General features: G+C 38.2%; 1 protein-coding gene across 8 annotated transcripts in view; it reads left to right on the top strand.

Annotated features, from left to right (window-relative positions):
* Positions 1–20663, top strand: part of STK33 (serine/threonine kinase 33) — a 93536-nt gene that overhangs the window by 28582 nt on the left and 44291 nt on the right. For 4 of the 8 annotated variants that reach the window (XM_072985730.2, XM_072985732.2, XM_020789890.3 and 1 more), the window contains 8 exons: positions 557–596; positions 3160–3442; positions 12637–12756; positions 13020–13133; positions 13965–14069; positions 14780–14918; positions 16820–16908; positions 20076–20160. In XM_072985730.2, the coding sequence (XP_072841831.2) occupies positions 3203–3442; positions 12637–12756; positions 13020–13133; positions 13965–14069; positions 14780–14918; positions 16820–16908; positions 20076–20160 (892 nt within the window). In that variant the 5' untranslated portion in view covers positions 557–596; positions 3160–3202. Of the gene's footprint in view, positions 1–556; positions 597–832; positions 973–3159; positions 3443–12636; positions 12757–13019; positions 13134–13964; positions 14070–14779; positions 14919–16819; positions 16909–20075; positions 20161–20663 lie in introns of those variants that run through there. The other 4 variants (XM_020789896.3, XM_020789895.3, XM_078383915.1 and 1 more) reach the window with 3 other exon arrangements.

Here is a 20663-nt window from a genome sequence, read left to right as displayed (position 1 = left end):
GAAAATCTAAATTCCATCACAGAGCCCCACACACCAAATAGTTAATAAAATCTGCTTAAATGGCCATGAGGGAATTCTGCCTAAAGCATCTAGAGAAGTAGGAATGATGAAATTGCAATCCCCTTTGTTTTTTCCCTTGTATTCACTTGAAATCATGTGTAATGTTTAGAAAATGAGGCCATACCAAAGCTAGAAAACATAAACAACATCTACATATAGAAGACTAAGTTCATGGTTAAATCCAGTGGTATATACTGCATATTAATTAGTTAATGGAAGAATTAAACACATGCTTTATTGTCTTGACCTGAAATCTGCTGAACTAAAAAATAAATAATGTTGGCTGGATGCTTATGCCCAGAACCGTATTTTAACACTGTACTCAAACATGACTAAAAATTATGGTCCAAAAGAAGTTCAACTTGGACTTTTTGGGGGGGGGGGGCTGTCAGTGAAAACTGTTTCTGAACAAACAAAACAGTTTTACCAGATAAATATTGCATTAATTAGTCACCTATTGTTTATTTATTTGTTTCACTCCTTTCTCCCAACACAGGAATCCAAGACACCTTAAAAACAGAGAAGCAAAATATACTGTAAGTTGTATACAATAATATAAAACATTTTCATTAGGAGTTTAGTTTAATATGAAGGTATGATAAATTAAGTAATAATATTAAAATCCAATTAGACATATTATTTAAAAGCAACCAATTAATTAAAATACTTTAAAGCAACTTAGAAACACATCATTAAGCAGTAAAAATAAAAAGTATACATTCCCCTTTTAAAATCACCTTTTAAGCAGTCTTCTTTCTTTGTTGCCAAAAAGTTGCATAAAGAGAAAAACCTGCTGTCTTTCAGTGGATAGAGAAAGGGTCAACTTAGCGTCCCTTGGAAGGGAGCTCCACAGCTTACTAGCAGCCGCCAAAAAGGCCTTCTCTCCTGCTTTCACCAGAGACATATATGAGGGTGAGTGGACCAAAAGAAGAGTCTTCTCCAAAGATTTTAGAGCTGAGGAGGCTAATACAGGAAGATGCATTTTTTTCAGACTGTCCTTAAGCTATACAGGTTTTGTAGTGGTTAACCACCATTTGTGCCTCTAAACAGACTGGTAACCAGTGTTTCTGTGTAACAAGAAATGTCCTTCTTTCATAGACATGTGTAATATCATAGATTGGCTCTGAAGGACTTATTGATTAAAAAAACATGGTCTTATTGAATAAAGTAGCAGTACAGAAACTACCCTTATAAATGCAGAATTGATATGATCGTTTTGCATTACCATCAGTTGTCAACAGACTTCATGGACAAATGCAAACAGAATACACATGCACACACACACACACACACACACACACACACACACACAGTCTTGTGTTGTGCATTTCCCTGTATTTCTACTACTTAGTGATATTCACTATGGGTGGGGAGATGCACAGCATAATGATATCAAACAATGTGTTTTTAATGTGAAATATATATATATATATAAAAGCAAAAAGACACTTTTTGTCACATAGTATTGGTAAATCTGTGTCTGTTTTGAATTGATTCTGCTAGTAACTTTTAAAAAAACTATCAAGGTTAAAATAACACATTTCACTGTATCTTACTTAAGTACAGTGGTGCCTCGCATAGCGATGTTAATTGGTTCCAAAAAAACCATCGCTATGTGAAACCATCGCTATGCGAAACACCATTTCTCATAGGAATGCATTGGAAACCGGTTAATCCGTTCCAATTGGAACGGATTGCCGTTGTTAAGCGAAAAAACCCATAGGAAACATCGCTAAGCGAAACAATGTATCCTCCATTGGAATGTATTGAAGCTGACTCAATACATTTCAAGGGCTTTGCGAAGTCAATTTTTACAATTTTAAATGTGTCATAAAAGGGTCAAAATGGTTTTAAATGCTTGGATTAGCTTCTGCACCCTCTAAAACGGATGCAAAAGTTAATTTGGCTTTGATCTGACTTTTCGTTAATTTTTTCTGAATTTTTCCCCCCCAACTTTTGACAGCTGTCAAAATCTGACAGCTCCATTATTTCCTATGGGGGAAGAAAAAATTCACAAAAAATTAATGAAGACACAGCAACTGTTCTAAATGCTTGGGTTCGTTAGAGGACCCCCTAAGTCGTGTGCAAACCTGATTTGGCTTTGATCTGAACTTTCGTTAATTTATGGTGAATTGTTTTCTCCCCCATAGGAAAGCATAGAGCTGTCAGATTTTGACAGGTCCATTGGTTCCTATGGGCCAAAAAAAAAAAATTCACGAAAAATTAACGAAAAGTCAGATCAAAGCCAAATCAGGTTTGCACATGACTTAAGGGGTCCTCTAACGAATCCAAGCATTTAGAACCGTTTTTGACCCTTCTAAGACACTTTTTTAATTGAAAAAAGAAACATCGTTAAGTGAAGCAGGGGACCTAAAATCGCATTCGTTATGCGAAGCATGGTTCCAAACTTCGCTAAGCGAAAATCGCCCATAGGAAACATCGTTATGCGATGCATATTATTTTCTAAAAAACACATCGTTATGCGAATTCATCGCTAAACGAGGCAATCGTTAAGCGAGGCACCACTGTAGATCTGATTTTAAATTAGGCTAGTTTATAATTGTGTTATCTGAAAGCAAGCTTGTTTTGAATGCTTCAGGGTCAGAAGACCAAGTAGTCGTAAGATCGAATCCACGCGACGGAGTGAGCGCCCGTCGCTTGTCCCAGCTCCCGCCAACCTAGCGGTTCGAAAGCATGCAAATGCAAGTAGATAAATAGGGACCACCTCGGTGGGCAGGTAACAGCGTTCTGTGTCTAAGTCGCACTGGCTGTGTGACCACAGAAGATTGTCTTCGGACAAACGCTGGCTCTATGGCTTGGAAACGGGGATGAGCACCGCCCCCTAGAGTCGAACACGACTGGACAAAAATTGTCAAGGGGAACCTTTACCTTTACCTTTTTATTTTTTACATGTGGAAAAATTCCAGCAAGTTCCTTTTTGTGCTAGTTTCCTTTTATATATATATATACTAATGGTGTGTTTAAATATTGCTGTCGCTTATAAGTGTTTACCAGTCAGAACACATTTTTATCCACCAGTCTCCTCAGTGTGACCTTCCAATTTCTTTTCTCTGCTTTTTCTTCTGTTTCCTTCAACAGTGGACACAGTGGTACCAATTTTAATTTGCACAGCAGAATTTGCATGAGCAAACAGATGGCAGATCTCAGTCAGGAAAAGAAGACTGTAAAATGCACCCAGTGCTCTGCATCTTTTGAACCAAGCAATCTTGTATTTTTTTGCGCCCATTGCGAAATGGGCCCCACATGCTCTGGAGAAGGTTCACTAGAGACTGCAGATTCATCACCTGCTTCAGCTTTAGTGAAGAAACGTTCAAACTCTGAAGAAGGCATAGCAAAGAAACAAACATCTCTTGTAGGAGACGTAAGCAAACTAAATTCAGAGATTTCCTTCCCCTGGCGCGTGTCTGCGCATGCATTGAACTTATCTTGCATGCTTCATGGGAGACACTTTCTGATCCACAGGTCCAGGCCATGATCTTGTGAATGAGAGAGAGAGGGCTCTGTGGCATCCTTGGTGCGATAATGAGGAATGTGTGGAAATTGGGGGCAATGGTTGGAGTTGAATGCCAAACATTTACGAACAGTGAGCTTCTCTTTGTGGGTGTGTGCTTACATTTGTGTCTCCTGTGTGTTAAAAAAATAATGCACCCAATATAGCTAAGGTAACTTGCATATATTGGAAAGGGATAGACAAGATATGTCATTTGCAGCACAGTTTGAAACATATGTTCCTTTTTCCTTGGTGTGTATGATGTGTTGACTTTGCATCCCCAGTTGTAGGAGCTGGGTGAGAATTCCTGTTGGATGCTTGTGCCTAGAGTGCTGGGGCTGGTAAGAATTCTGAAAAGACAACTGTCAGAAAAGTGTTCTTCTGTATTTGTACTAAGGCAAGCCTATTAGTGCAAAGTGCTCTTTTGGGCAGCGTGAAGTACTCCTTCTCACAAAAAGTTCTCTTACATGTATTCTAATTCTACACAACAGGAAGCCAGAAAAATACATTCTATCTATCCTGTTGTCTGAATTCTGGTCCTTCTTTCTGCCAGGGTTTTGCACACTATTAGTGATGTCTGTTTATTAGGCATACTGTTAATTGGAACCCTGTGTTTGTTGAGGGGCCCTGTTTTTGTTTGTTATATTTTCCATTGAAGGTTTTCCACTGGGAAGGTTATAACTTAGGTTGTTGGCTTCCTTCCTTCCTTCCTGATCTAGATCAGTGGTTCTTAACCTTTGTTACTCGGATGCTTTTGAACTGCAACTCCCAGAAACCCCAATCAGGACAGCTGGTGGTGAAGGCTTCTGGGAGTTGCAGTCCAAAACTCCTGAGTAACCCAAGGTTAAGAACCAGTGATCTAGATGATAAGGAGAGATAGCTTTGGGTGTCATCTGCATACTCTTGACACAGACCTTTTTTAAACAATGATCTTACTCTTGCATCCTTTAAGTGTGCTAGGATTCTACCTTGTTGCAAGGAGGCACTCATCACTCCTACTCACTTGACTGCTATAGTTCCTTTCTGGCAGCTTATATAATCCATGAAGGGCAAGGGTACAAGAAATACATTATAGCCTTTTCGTCTCCTAGGGCCCTGTCCACACAGGACGAGCAGGGGCCTTAATTACATTCACAGAAGCTGTATCAACCAGAGCATCCAAGTCAGAGTGGATCTGAGCAATTTTGCCTGCAAAGTGTAATATCATACTGACAGAAGGACTGGGAAAATACTTTGAAGACATACAGGAGTTATGTGTAAATCTGCTTCTTCGTTGTGGTCTCTGTGAAACACACATATGAGTTCTGTGCCTATGCAGAAACTAGCCTTGGAACTTCCCAGAGCCTAAGGAGAGGTGTTTTCCCTCCTCCAGCATTATTGCGCACAGCCAGGCACACCCTAACGACTCTCAGACACGTCATCTCTCTCTGCTGTACAAGCAGTATCTCGAGTGAACACTGGAGTCTTACTTAGTTTTTTTTCCCCCAAACTACAAATAGGTTTATCTACTTTCTCATTTTCCTGGACTCTTTGAAAAAACAGTATTATTATCGTACTTAGTGTTCTTGGACTTCCTCTGTTTCCCACCTACAGCTTTGGCCTTCTATCTCTCTTGCATGAGGGAGTTTTGGAAGTCTGTTCAACTATCCTCTGCTCCCAAGGCACCAGGAAGGGCAACCTAGTGTCATCCCTAAGATTGGCAAAGTGGGTTGTAGAGACCATCAACTTAGTTTATGAGATGGCCCATAGCTCAGGGTATTAAAAACCAATAGTGTGAGTGGTTGCAACCTTGACTACTGCCCAAAGAGGACTGGCTTTGCCTGACATATGCAAGACTGCAACCTGGTTGCAGCCACTTATGACCACCCAAAGAATTGCAGTTACAGGTAAGCAATCTATCCTTCTTCCTTGTCACACTCTGATGCCCATACCACGTTTTGGATTCTTTAGCTCTCTTTATAGAGTATAAGCCTTTGACTGTGTGGATATGAGAAACTATAGGTTGTTCAGAAATAAATGGATGTGTCTCAGCACCATTAGGACAGAATATGGAGAAACAGGATAGTTTCCTATAGTCAATGTTATTGGGAAAGGGTGCATTTTATCCCCTTATCTGTTCAATCTGTACACACACAGAAAGCCAAACTAGATTCAAATAAAGGAGTGAAAATTAGTGGAAGAAAATTCTTAATTTAAGATATGCAGAGAACATTTTGCTGACAGAAAGCAGCAATGACTGGAATCAACTTCTGGGGAAAGTGGAAGAAGAAAGTGCCAAAGCAGGACTGCAGTTGAAAATTAAGAAGAACTCCACAACTTTAATGCTGACAGTGAAGAAATTGAAATAATGAAAGATTTTGTATTCATTCACCAATCCAAATGGAGAATGTATCCAAGCAATCAGAAGAAGACTGAAAATTGAAGGGCAGCAAACGAAAGAATTAGAAAAGATCATTCAATGTAAATATATGTCACTGGAGACCATGACCAAGGTCATCCACATTCAATTAGCACACCCATGGTAACTCCCAGTTACAATGTATGGGTGCGAAAGCTGGACAGTAAATATAGCTGACAAGAAAAAAATTGATTCATTTGAAGCATGGTGCTGGAAGAAAGCTTTGCAGATAACCTGGACTGCCAGAAAGATGAACAAGTGGGTCCTAGATCAAATCAAACCTGAACTATCTCTGAAGGAAAACTGAGGCTGTCATACTTTGGGCACATCATGAATTGGGCAGAATTCTTTGGAAAAGACAATAAAGTTGGGAAAGGTTGAAGGCAGCAGGAAAAAAGGAGGACCAAATATGAAATGGGCTGATTCCCTAAAGGATCCCATAGGTTTGAATATGCAGAAAATGAGCAGGGCATTTTAGGACAGGACATTTTGGGGATCACTCATCCATAGGGTCACTATAAGTTGGAAGTGATTTGATGGCACATAACAACAACATTCCCTGGTGGTCTCCCATCTAAGTACTACCCTGACTCGACACTGCTTAGTGTCAGTGTCAAAATTAGTGTGTTCAGGGGGTATGTTGATCAGTCTATAATAAGACATCTATAGTTCATGATTTAATTGTGATTGAAGGGACTGGGCTGTCATTCCTTATGGAGAGCTGAGTGGCAGTGGTTGACCTGAAAGGAACTGTTTTCACTTAGGTTTGTCTCCCTGGGTGCGTGGTATTGTATCATATATTAAGCAGTCAGGAAAGACAAGGGAGTTGGCCAAAAGGGGGAAACAGTGGTAGCCCTTCATATTTCTTTTGCTTATTAACATACTTTGTTATGTTAAAAAGCAAAACAAAATACATATTTCTGTAAAATTACAGTTTCCTGTAGCAGTTCATAAAAAGCAAAAGAGTATGTTGCATTTCTTCCTTTTTCATTCAGTTCCATGGCAAATGTTGTCTATTGTTCATAAAATTTATGTGCACTTTGCAAATAATTTCATTCCATTTTCTGGTAATATGTCAATTTAGTTAATAAGGCGATATTCCAGATGCAATTAAACCAATCATTTAAAGAGTAGGCCTTCCTGTTTGTTCTAGTCTGCTTAGCAACATCAAGTAGACTTGAGACCAGTTTGGTATTTGCTTCATTAAGTTATTTTATATAACTCTACAGAATTATTCTTGTGATCCAGTGGTATAAACTCTACCACAGTAGGCAAAAGAAATCAAATTGTCAGACAAGATAAACATACAGTGGTGCCCCACATGACAACGATAATCCGTTCTGTTAAAATCGCTATACAGGGAAATCACAATGTGAAAACAGTTTTCCCATTTGAATGCAATGAAAACCGGTTAATGCATTCCAATGGGGAAATTACCTCGTCGTCCAGCGAAGATTCTCCATAGGGCAGCCATTTTGCAAGCACCGATCAGCTGTTTTTAATCGCTGTCTTCTGAAGCAGGGGTCTGGAAAACAGCGGGAGGCCATTTTGTGAAGCTGACGATCAGCTGTAAAGATTGTCGTTTTGCAATTAAACAGTCCGCGAAGCACGGACCAAGTCGTTGTCAAGCAGAATTCCCCCACTGAAATGCCTGTTTTGTGAATCGCTATAGTGATCACAAAAAGGCATCGTCATGCGGTTTCGTCATTCTGTGGGGTTGTTGTCATGTGGGGCACCACTGTACTTTAAGAATATCTGAATGTTGTGAATTATATCTGCAGCATTTATCCAACAATTTTTATATATAATTGCAAATATATGAGGTTTTAGATACCATTGGAAGACTATTTCACAAAAATATTCTAGTGAACTCATTGAAATTAAATCAACATTTCCCCAAAGCCATTTCTATTCTGTTAAACTATTATTTCATCAGAAGTAATTTTCCAATTTTTAAATATAATTTGAAGGAGACCTGTGGCCTTCTAGAATTTGTTTGACTGTAACTGCCAATATCCCTTTCTATGAGGTTTTTGCTGTTTAGGACTTACAGTATAAGCCAGAAAGGCCCATTCCTTTCCAAGGACTCTATATCCCAAAGGGAGTAGATATCTGGATAGAAGTGTTTGTATTAAATTTTGAGTCAGAGAGACAGGTTAGAGATTTTGCTGGTGCAGTGGCTACCTGCTCCTATCAGTCTTCCTATCCAAGCTGGATAGCGTGTCTTTGAGTATCAGTTCCAAAAGCCTGAAGACTAGCTACATCATTCATAGTAGGATTACTGTGGTGGAGCTAGTTGAGAACTTCATGCCTGCTATATAAGGGCTGTCTCAGCAGAACACATGTAACATGCTGCAAGAATGTTCTTCATTCTGTATTTTCAATTGGATAATAAGTTGGTGGTATGGGTGCTAGAGATTTTTTTGTGAACTGATTGTCTTGGTTTGATACCTTCTAGTGAAGTTTAGACTGGTAGCTGTCATTTATGGGTCTGCTAAAATAAATGATCTGTGCAAAGTGATTATGAAATCCAATGTATTTCTTACTCTAGGGAAGCTTCCAATTTTTGCTCCTGGTGAAGGTTCTGGAATAGTGATATAGAGTTTGGGGAGGGGATGACACAATTGTCTCCAAGCAGACTCTCTGTGTTGCAGATCACAGCACACACCCTAATTTAAAATGGGAACTGGCAGCAAGAAAGAAAAGAATGGAAAGCAACAACACAAATTTATTTATTATGTAAGCTTGTTTACCACCTTATTAGCACGGAGTACTACTCTGGGCATCTTACAAAGAATATAAACAAAGTAATGTTACATAACAAAAAATCAGCAAAATAAAACAAATAATCAAATTAGTAAAAAATTGAAAACAGTATATGTAAACATAAAGCTAAAAAACCCCCCAGATGTTGGCAAGATGGTGGCATAAATATAATTCAGTTCTTCAAAAAAACCTCCATTTTATAAATGTTCCAGGAGGCTCTTTTCTCAGTCTCTCAGGCCCCAGTGTTTTTGTGTTTCTCAAGGATAATCATTTATTTATTTATTTATTTACTGGACTTATATACTGCCCCATAGCACTACAAGCACTCTCCGGGTGGTTTACAATTTTAATTATACAGGCTACACATTGCCCCCCCAGCAAGCTGGGTACTCATTTTACCGACCTCGGAAGGATGGAAGGCTGAGTCAACCTTGAGCCGGCTACCTGGGATTTGAACCCCAGGTCGTGAGCACAGTTTTAGCTGCAGTACAGCGTTTTTGGCTTAAACATCAAAGATGTCTTCTCAAGGATCATGTGACTTGAAACATCATTAGAAGTGCTCTATGTCAGGAAGTTATGAGATATTTCATAGTCATTTCATTGGCACAAGTATTAAAGTTATATTTATTACTTAATTCAGGAGTGGGACGTTTTTTGGCTCTCCATGTATATTGGAGTTATAATACCTGTAATTCTCTACCACTGGCTATGCTGGCTGGGTGAGGATTCTTGGAGCTCAAGTCAAAATATTTGACTCAATTGATTTGATATTCATGTAAGAATGCTGCTGTTTTCCACACTGAATTTTTAATTTTAATTTTAATTTTAACTTGGATAAATGAAAAAGAAAGAGGAGGAGGAAGGTCCACCTGTCTGGCAGGCAGGATAATAAGCAGAGAGAAATGCTAATGACCACTAAAAAGGAGAATAAAGATTTAACCGACCCACCCACTCGCAGAAAGGCAGAGAAGGAAGAGAAAGACCACAAAAATGATAGTGAGAGGAAGATGCTCTTTGGGAGTAAGTGGGTAGGGAGAAAGAAATAGCACTTTTTTCCATGTGAAGGAAAAAAATAGAAGGGGAAGAAGGCACATGTAGCTAGGTGAGAGGAAAAAAACACAGTTGGGTGGGGCACTAGGAGGCTTCTAAGTCATGCAAAGCTGGCTATGTCTGCAAGTGAAATAAATAATTTATATTTATATTTGCTGTTCACTCCCCTGGAATGTATTGGAGGAAATCTGATATGCAAATGATTTAAATAAAACATACCTAAATAAATAACTACTGGTGACTTTTGTCTTTCCTGAAGTGGTTTACAGGAGCCTTCTGTTTCATTTTCAATCCTGCATTTTCAAGGGTATTTATTTAGGGGAATATATTTATTTTATTTCATAATATTGCCTTTAGTATGATACGCTCAAAACTTGTAGAGAGGAACCTTTAAAAGCTTTTGTTGCAAAAATCTTGAATAAATACAAATTTCATTTAAAAGAAATTTTAGAGGATAATCCATAATTTGGTGTGTCACTGTAAATCTATCTCTTTGGAAGTAGCTTTCTTACAAAGTGGGACACAAGCTTGATACAGTCTAAGAAAACAATGTTTGAACATGCCCTTACTGTCTTACATCCGTACATCCGACATGGCCTGAAATCCTGTTCCCAAAAAATCTATTCCCCTGTAAGGCTAGAGGTTACCTTTTGGATATTAAACATTTCCTATTTCTGTTCCAAGGCTCGTAAGTAATTTAATTCCCTTCATCATCAGTAAGTCATGGGAACCACAGAAGGAGAGCATGAAATTTTTAATTAATTCCCACCACTTGGATGACTTTAAAAAACCCGATGATTTTCAGGAATTAAAGATCCTCCTCCTATCCTATAGCTCCTATAGTGAGGAAAACAATGTAGAGAATGTTGAATTTCAGAAAATTTGCCCTTGCTGATGACATCAACAGCCTTATTCCAGCACAATTTACATGGCTGGATTTCAGACATGGAATGTTAAACTATTCGTTGCCAATTGTTGCTGTTCTGCTATTGATTGTGAATGTGTCAGATGGCCAGTAGCCTATTAAAAAAACACACCCGGTTGATTTGTCAAACACAACAGATGTTTTGAAAAAGTTTAAATAGTACAAAAATGGTAACTGGTGCATAAGAAACCCATTCTGTTGTCCTTTGTTTTGACTCTGGGACAAAACAATTCTACTGGTGCGAGAGAGAGAGGTGAAGGAAGTGCTTTATCCATTTACCTTGCAGGCCTCACAGTGGCACCTTGGAAAGGAGAAAGAAGTGACATTTTGTCACACCTATCTTCTCTAATTTTTCTCCTTTTATGTTTTCCCCAGCTCCAGTGCTCTTTTAAGGAAATGGGAATGTATGATTTGCGCCATACATACGTATGAAATTTTCTTTTACAACCTCTTTCCCCTTCAAGCAATGCTGGAGCTGTATCAGACAGGCAGAAACTGTGGATATTTCTTCCATTATTAGATTATTTGCAAGGTTGCATCTCCCCCTGTGAGAAGGGATCTCTCTCTCTCCTCCCTCAGATGGAGAAATATAAAATGTCCTGTGCTTCCTACATGTAAGAGTCCATAGGGTTACAGCTATTAATGTAAATATCACATATTAAGCACAATTCCAGCAGCTCCCCCGTCCCACATCATACAAGTATTTGTTTATTTCTGAGATATCCGCTATCACATTAATACTTAACCTGTTAATACATGCAAGTTTATTTTTTAAAATTACATATTGGCTTAGTTACCATTCATTTTGCTACAGTAATCCATTTTTACAACACAATTGGTAGAAACATGTTTGATCATTCATACTAAAAGAAATAGTTTCCCCTCCCCTACCAGGTTATGCCCCGGAAGATTATTTTACTACTCAAATCTATTATCAGTGTTTTCAGCTTTTAAAAATACCATGCAATTATTTGCTATGACAAACTAACATAACTACCCCTGTGAATATTTGATCCTATTGTAACCATTTTCCTTATTCAGGTGGTTCCAAGTCAGTAACATAATCACAAGCTCAGCTGTAAATATACTTGTCACTATAGTTTTTCACATGCCTTCTTTCTATTCTACGTAGTTCAGCTTCAGTTTAGAAAGCAATTTAGAAACCAGTGGTTAGACTTTGATGCTTAGTAGATCAGTGTGTGTGCAGTTAGAGTCATTTGCACTGATTTATGTGAAACAGTTCCTATAAACACGTGAACACATTTTATACTGAATCAGATCATTAGTTTATAGTTCAGTACTGCCTGCTATGATTCACAGCAGTTTCCTCAGGGTCTCTGCATGAAGTCTTTCCCAGCCCACTTGGACCTTCTGCATGCAAAGCACATATTACAGTTACAGTTGCCCTCAGAATTATACCATGCAGACTACCAAGGCAGAATATTTGTACTTTGACATTTCTCTGCTTTCATAATTTTGTATTCCTGCTACACAGAGCAACTGCTTTTCCTGCTACGAGATAGAGGTATAACTTCTCTTACAGAACATAGGGCAGAGAGGGATTTTTTGGAAGAGATGCAGTGTGGTCCACGTTCTGTTGTTGGTGGAACTTTGGTTGATGTTACTAAAGCTGAAGATGACAGCACTTAAATGAATGAGGACTTCTTCACTGGAAGTCATCAAAATGTCTGAGTTGGGGGGAAAATCTAGAGCTATTTTATAGTGTTCCTACAATTTTTTTTTCCGTTTTACCTTCTAATTTATACCTTTGCTGTTATTTTTATCTCCTTTTCTGGTTATTGTCCCAGTTCATATATTTTCTTGTTTTTCCTATAATAACTTTTATTATAACTTCATGTGCTGGAAGGTATGTGGAACAATGTACTGAAGTTTAATTTCATGCTTCTCTTTTTGCATTCCTATAAGATGTCAAAGTCAGACCTAACAGACTCTTACAGAAAAATGCTCATAACCTCAGGCATTCGTGGCAGTAATGCAGAATGCAAAATTCCTCACACGCGAATAGATGATGGAGCAGCAATTCAGGTTGGTAATAGTGTATCTCTCTGAACTTTCAGTGTAATGTTTAAGCAGAAGATTTAAAAACATGTATGCAGCTGTGTCGATCTGTTGGGAGGGAAATCCACCTCTTTGTGGTAAAATATTAAGACCAACCAAAATGTAAAGTCTGGAATATTCATGATTCCAATTTTAATTCCGTCTTCCTCCTCTTTATTATAAAACTGTGGAGTGGGACAGGCCCAACGGTAATCAAGTCCAACGCATAGCTGTCTGTATTTATTTTGTAGGAAATTTATTCTTTTGGAAGAAAATTAGGACAAGGCAGCTTTGGTGTGGTGATTGAAGTAACACATAAGGAAACAGGAATAAAATGGGCAATCAAGAAAGTGAATCGAGAAAAGGTAGGTAATATCTGCAATTGTTTAAGAGTTTTTGTCTCATAAATAAGGGTAAACTTATTTTACTTTTCATCTGAATGATTATTTCTTATGTGTCCTAAACTTCCATTTTAGTTAAAGACTATATGGATTGCCATCTTATTATTTCTATAAGCTTTTCTTTCCTTGCAAGTACAATAATGTTATATTTGGCTGCCATCTTGAATTTGAGTACTTCAAATGAAGTTGAATTATTTCAGATTGTAATCCAGTATGTTCTGCAAATTATATTCAGGGCTTCCCATTTTGATGAAGTCAAGTTTAAACATACTTTTATGCATGAATGAATGAATGAGCAAATTAAATAAATAAATAAATAAATAAATAAATAAATAAATAAATAAATAAATAAATAAATAAATACAGGAACAAATTTGTAATTATGCAATTACATAGTACATTATTATAATCCAGTCAGGTGAAAGATGCACACAAAGAAATACAGGGCATAAGAAAAATCTATTTTCTTTCCCTCTGTTTTTTCTTGGCAGGTACATGCTGAGTTCCCACTAGGCTGTTAGGATGGCCATGAGACTGTGCAGCTTCATAGAATGCAATGACATGGGATCATAACTTCCCAACAGCAGGAAGATTTTGTGTTTTGCTGCATATGGAACTGCTTACTTAGTTTAGCCCTTAGATAGCTAAAGATAGCCCTTGTGGTGTCTGATAAAACTGAAGCTGTGGAACCTGACTTTCAAGTAGCATGATTCATTGGGGGGGGGGGGGAGTTTAACAAGGACTTGTGTGATTAATATCCTTATTTTTAAGAAATATATTTTCTTACTAATTAAGGCTGGGAGTTCTGCTGTAAAACTACTGGAACGAGAAGTGAGCATCTTAAAAGCAGTAAACCATGAGCATATAATACATCTTGAAGAGGTATTTGAGACACCAAAGGTAAGATTTCATAAATACTGTATAAATCCCACAATACAATTCACTAAAGAACAAACATGATGTGATGGTAGCAGATAGTTGTGTTAGAAGTGAGTTGCTGTTGAATTTCTCTAAAGTAGAGACAGAATGTTACAAGAGTGTTGAAATCCCACTACTACCATGCTGCACCTCCTCCAATCATCCAGTGGCACTCTGACATTGAGGCATATTAATTTTGGAACAAAAATCTTTCCCTCTATGTGTTGCCATCTGTCTTTGCCATTCATCTTTGCTATGCCTGTCTACTGTGCCTAGGGAGTAATAATTTCTGTAGTATTCTTCTTGATGTTTACCAAGAATGAAACTAATATTTTCGAATATTTCTAGTGGCCAGTTCTGGTAATACATGTGAAAATAGTTTTTTTCTGGATTTGTTTTCTTTTAATATTGTTAATATTTTCAGACTCTGGATAAGTGAAACTGCAGATACTAGTCCCTACTGTAAATTGCACTTCATGGTTTATATTGTTGTAATATCTCCATTAATAAGTGTAACAATTAGCCAGTGAAAAACATGAATCATGATTAATTTATCTTTTTGTCTTGGTAAACAGCAATTTATACAATTTTATACAGTACCTGAAATTCATAACTGAAAAATTTCAAGTTAAAATACCTTTACTTCCATATTGCTTATTAGTAACAATTTCTGCTTTCTTGGTTAATGTTAGCGTGTGTACCTTGTAATGGAGTTATGTGAGGATGGTGAACTTAAAGAGATTCTTCAAAGAAGGGGTCAATTTACAGAGAATGAGACACGGCACATAATTCAGAGTCTTGCTTCGGCAATAGCATATCTTCATAGAAAAGGTAAGACTGTTCATTCTCTGTTGTATTACCCATTTCTGCAGCATTACTTATTTCAAATTATGATTGTGACCCAGGTAACTGAAAACCATCATTCGTTATAAGAATTTAACAAAACATTACTATTTTTATTTCTATATCCTGTCCTAATCATTTTTCCTAGTTCATTACAAGTAGTTATTTCACGAAATGCACACACAAAATTTCATCACAGAGGGAGAAAGCAGAAATAGAATGCTTGAATTCTTATCATCCATTATTTGCTGTAGGGTCAGTCCTGGTGAATTCCCTTGCCTCAGGTGGCAGGTCCTCCAGCTACTGATAGGGTCAAACAGTAAAATTTCACACTAGAGTGAGGCAGCACTATGGCGGATGTTGTGGAGAGCCCCACTAGTGCAGCATCCCAGTGAATCCCTGATGTAGCCACCCAGTTGAGGAGATCCTTTTGTTTTCACCTCCCTCAAAGCACATCAGAGGGTGGATGGCTGCTTCAGCATAGAAAGGCTTATTGGAGAGCTGTGGCAAGCACAGAAAGTGGTCACCATGCCTGTTTTCAAAGGTCAGGTCCATGCAGCGGTGAGAGAAATACTTCTGTAGACATTGTGGGAGATGTGTCCTAGGAGTTTGCCTGTGCTGCTCCAGGGTGTATGTGTTCACTGATCTTTGGAGTGTGAGTGTCAGTAAATGGAATGACAATGGCTTGTGTCCTCCCACCTAAAGCGGTGGGAGATCTCTGTCTTTTGCTGTATACGTAAGCCTTAATCCATAAAGCTGTTCAGTAAGATTTGCACATACAATAGGCTTTTGAGCCATTTTTTCCTGATGGAGTCCTGTCCTTCCATACACTCTTCCAAGCCAGATTTCAGGAGGTCCCTCAAAGAAAAAGTAAGCAAGCACGCAAATAAACAAACATACAAATAAGAACAGGGAGTTGCAAATTTGTGTTTAAATGGGTTATTTGTATCTTGTCCATAGTTTTCAGCACTGGCATCCAGAGTGAGTAAGTGAAAGAAAGTCATGGCTGCTTTTCATCATCTCTGTCTCCCTGCCCCATCAGAATGGTCAGCAGTTTAGAGGATTAGCCTGAGCACTGTCACCTAGAATGAGCAAACAAGCAAGACTGAGCTATGGTTAATGTAGCAGGAATGATTATGGTTTGAGCACTCACAATTTGTTGCTGTCGTCCAAAGGAAGGGTGCTATTGAGTGAACTGTTCTATGCATATTCTCTTCCTCAAAACACCATGCTGATGGGAATGGGAGTAATCCTTACTGCAGCTTTCCCTTGAAAGAGGGGAAGGGACAGAATGGAAGGGCAGAGGATTCCGCACTATGGAGTCCGGTTCTTCACCCCATTCTGCTCAGAGATAGAAACCATGACACAATTAGATAGATTTTTGAAAGTTATTTCATTTTTAGAAATAAAAAACACATATTGAGGATGGAAGAGAGTGTACAGCTGTGAATGGAACCAGAAATATGGATTAACATGGAAAAAATGAGAAATGTTTCTTTATCCCTTCTTTGTTGATCCTTATGCTTTTTCCTCAATGCAGGAAGAAAGTTGATTTTTTTCATTTGATACACTAATTCTACAAATTGGTGCTTTTAAAGTAAATCATGTGACAAATCAATTATTTAATGTCATAAAATCTATGCAGGCTTTTCTTTTTCACTTTATTAGAAGAATGGATCTAAGTTTCATCCAGGTTTGTATTGTACAGACAATACTATTTCTATAAAAGCAAGAATTCAGTGTCTGCTTATGAACTTTAAAGTAGGATGAAATGTACTAAAATGTAGCTTATAAATTACTCAATCAAAAGGGTTTAAAACATTTCTGTCAGAATATTTTCAACGCAATTGATAAATAACACTTTTGCTTTTTGTTCTCCATCTTGACAGATATTGTTCATAGAGATTTGAAATTGGAAAACATTTTAGTTAAAAGCAGTGACATTGATGAAGAAAATGAAATGAAATTAAATATAAAGGTAAGCCCAGAAATGGCAACACTTTACTTCAAGCAGTTCTGTTGGTTGAGTGTGCTTTTTTTAAAAAAAGATACAGGTTTCAAAGTGAAGTTTCCTAGTAAATGCCTATTAGTAGCTTTTAAACTAAGGTGTAATCAAGCCAGAAAGAAAGGGTCTGACTTAGAAAAATTGAGAAGAGTGTAGGAGTCAAGTGCCATTGGAAAAACGTTTGCTCTATGAATAATAATATACTTAGAGGTCATTTCAAAAGAAATATTTTCAATGGTATACTTCATTTTCTTCCATCTTTCGGATATGGTTCCAACCTATTAGCCATGAGCCAGGGGAGCCATAATTAGCATGAATTATGTACACTAGCAATTTTGTTTAAACATTTTATAATTTTGAAAAACATATGATGTTTTACATATCACTACTTTCAGCTTGGTGGGCTTTGGATATTATAAGTATTTATACCTAAACACATTAAATATATCAAGAACTTTCATTCATTTATTTATATGGAAATAATTGGCCCTTGGTGGTTGCTAAATTATATATTACAGCATCCTTACTTACCATTTTTATAGCTGTTGTAAAATAGCTATGAGGATTTTCTGAAATGTACATGCTGACACAGAGAACTGAAATGCTAAGGTACAGTCTGTGATAAATAAGAGAGATGCTGTGATAAAAATCATTTTATCTCAACTACTGGCTTCTTGCTGAAACTGTAGGGTTCATTCTGCTCCCTTTGTTTGTGTCAGTGGGGTTGTGTCAGGTGCTGGGATTTTTTTGGGTCAGACCAGATGGGAGTCATAATCTATGTGGCCTACCTTGGGAATATAAAAGAGAGTTCTATATTTTCCACTGCTGCCGCCACTGCTTGTAGCAGGTGGAGCCGAGCAGCATGGAGAATGTTTAAAATGGGCAGAAGCCTCTATGACAAGAGATGGTAGTGGTCTAGTATTCATAAAGACTATTTCAGAAGAAAATATGGTATATGTAATGCAGGAAACAATGTAAAATAATTCTAAATCTTCTCAATCCAAAGCTTTCAAAATATGCTCTCAGTATTGGTTATTGTTAGATAGTCACTAAATTGTCTTAGCTGTGCATGTTTTTGGTGCAGTCCTGTTCTCCATGTGCCAGTTATGCAGCAAGTGGCAGGATAAAATGTAGCAACCCAAGAGACATCATGCCCTCTGTGGTATCCAGTATCCTGTATCCAGAGCATATGTGATGGACCACTGGGTTCAGGGAGTCCCACTCTAACCAGCAACATTACCTTGTTGATCTTGGAGTGGGTATGTTAAGCAGTGGATTAAGCAGTGTTTTCAGGGAGTTCCAGAAAATCCACAAGGCTAAGTGCTTAAAACTCTCATGCCAACCCTGCAAGGTAGAAGTGCCACCACACCCCCAAAATTGCCAATTTACCAAAGTAGAGATGGCCATGAAGCACTTCATGCTGGGTTGTCTTAAGTCATCAGATGGCACCACAGGTGCCATGTGTTCCTTTCCCCACCTCACCCACAGGCTCCCGCACTCACCAGCCAGCATGTGCTGCTGGTTCTGCTTGTTCTGCTTGTCCCTGTCTCACAATCTTCCAGTTCCAGCAAAAATTCTCTTTTCCACCTCCTCCAGCAGCTGCTTACTCACAGCAGCGCTGCAGGAATCCCTGCCTTGCCTCCTCATCTGAGTGGGCAGCTGCTGGAGGAGGCAGAGAAGGGAAGTCTGTGGTCCTGTCAGAACTGGAAGATTGCACAATGGGGAGGGAATGAGCAGTGTGCTCTGGCTGGTGAGTAGGAAAGCTAGTGGGGTGGGGAAGGGAAATTGTGGTAACTGTGGTTCTGCTCTGACAACTTAAGGCAACCTGGCATGAAGTGCTTCATGTCCATCTCTAATCAAGAACGTTGCCAAAAACATAATGTTTTAGGGATCACAACAATAGGAGAAGTCCAAGGACTGGATGAAGGTTTAATCACACTCAGTACCAACATTGACTTGATTTCCCTTTCGATCGTCTCTGCATACTTGCATACACAGTAGGGTGTGCATGACTGAATAGCTGAATGGTATTCCAGCGGTGTTCTACTTGGCTTATCTGAGAACAAACATTGATACTTTTGCATTAGCTCATACAGTTTTTCTTGTTCATTATTGGTCATTTTAGGAGACAAATACAATTCCTCTACCCCTCCGGCTTCCTGAAATTCTGCTAATGCATCCACAATCTCCTCCTTTGGTTCTTCTCTGGCAGCACATTTTAAAATTACACTGGTCACACAAGTCTTTAAACTATTGCCATGGTAAACTTTAGGTTTAAGTCTAGTTCAAGTCTTTTCAGTTAGGTAATTCAAGGCATTAAGCTTTTGCTTCACCACGAAAGGACTTTCCCATGTGATCTAAAACTTGCTACAGTTAACAGAGTTGAACGCTAGCACTCAATCTCCCACATTAAAATCATGATGTCCTACCTTGGTATCATGGTAAGCTTTCTGCTTAAGTTGAGCCTCTTCCAAGCTCTCTCGCTACTTTTTGAATATCTTTCAGCCTCTGCTGTAGCTGCCTCATGAACTCAGCAACAGGACTGTTGCCAGTCTTTCCCTCCAATATATCTTTATGCAGACTTAAAGGTCCTCACAGACAGTGTCCACTGACCAACTCATGCCTAAAAAGACTTCCTTAGGAAGCATCATGATGTAGAAAAAGGAGATAGGGGAAGGTAATACCCAAGCCTGTAATACCCAAGTCTCTTCCCAGCCCTCTTCCTCCCATTTTGTGTGATTCCTTATGGTGATCCCATAATAAGCATAATGAAACATAATTCAAATAGTTACATTTTTAATATAATTATTTTGATACAGACTATATCATAGTGTATGCTTACGCTATATCTCACTAGTAATCATCTTAATTTCATGTGTGCTCAAGTGCTGGCACAATTTGCAAAGTAAGGGTTAAAGTTGTTTAAAACTAGGCTCTGAATATTTATAAGAGGAACAGTATAGAGCTTTCTCTGTTTAAGGTGCACTGTTAGATGAGATCATTTGAGAGATCTAGTCAAATCCTTTTAGCTCCTACTAAAGTAGTTTTGTAGTGAAGAATTAACTCCTAAGAGAAATGAAAGAGCTGCAACTACATGTCAGTAGGGAATTTTGAAGACAGATGAGTTCTGTTTCTTGTAGGTGACTGATTTTGGTTTAGCTGTACAAAAGATGGGAGGAAGTGAAAGCATGTTCCAGTCTACCTGTGGGACTCCTATCTACATGGGTAAGTTCAGTACTTCATATGATAGCATTCCTCTTCATTCTCATCTTACGAAGAAATGGCTTTTAAATGAATGAAACATTCTTCTGTAGCTTACAGTTAGTATACAAATGCTTTCATTTATTTACATTTGTGCTAATATTTCCTATCTCTTAGCCTTACACATTGCTTCCAGATGCTTTTTTTGCTTTTAAGTTTCAAGAATCACAACTTTTTACAGTTGCAAAGTATCCTTTCCAATGGAGAACTTCTTAGCTGGAGGCTGCAACTACACTGGCAAGCCAAATTGAAGTGTTTCGGATTTACTGTGGCTTTATTTGCATCATATTTTATGTTTCTGTTCAGTGATCACAAGGAGACTGTGGACTATTTTGGTGCCAGTGTCTACACTGGTTTCTCAATCTGATGCATTTTGATCTGCATCACAGCCCTGTTTCCTTTGATTCCACCCTCTGCTGATTCCTGGCTCTCATTTTATGGTTCATTGTAAAGCTGGTGGGCTGTTA

The sequence above is a fragment of the Pogona vitticeps genome, chromosome 1, assembly GCF_051106095.1.
Source record: "Pogona vitticeps strain Pit_001003342236 chromosome 1, PviZW2.1, whole genome shotgun sequence".
Lineage (NCBI taxonomy): Eukaryota > Metazoa > Chordata > Lepidosauria > Squamata > Agamidae > Pogona > Pogona vitticeps.
The sequence above is the reverse complement of the archived record's forward strand: the minus strand, read 5'-3'. Positions and strand labels throughout refer to the sequence as shown.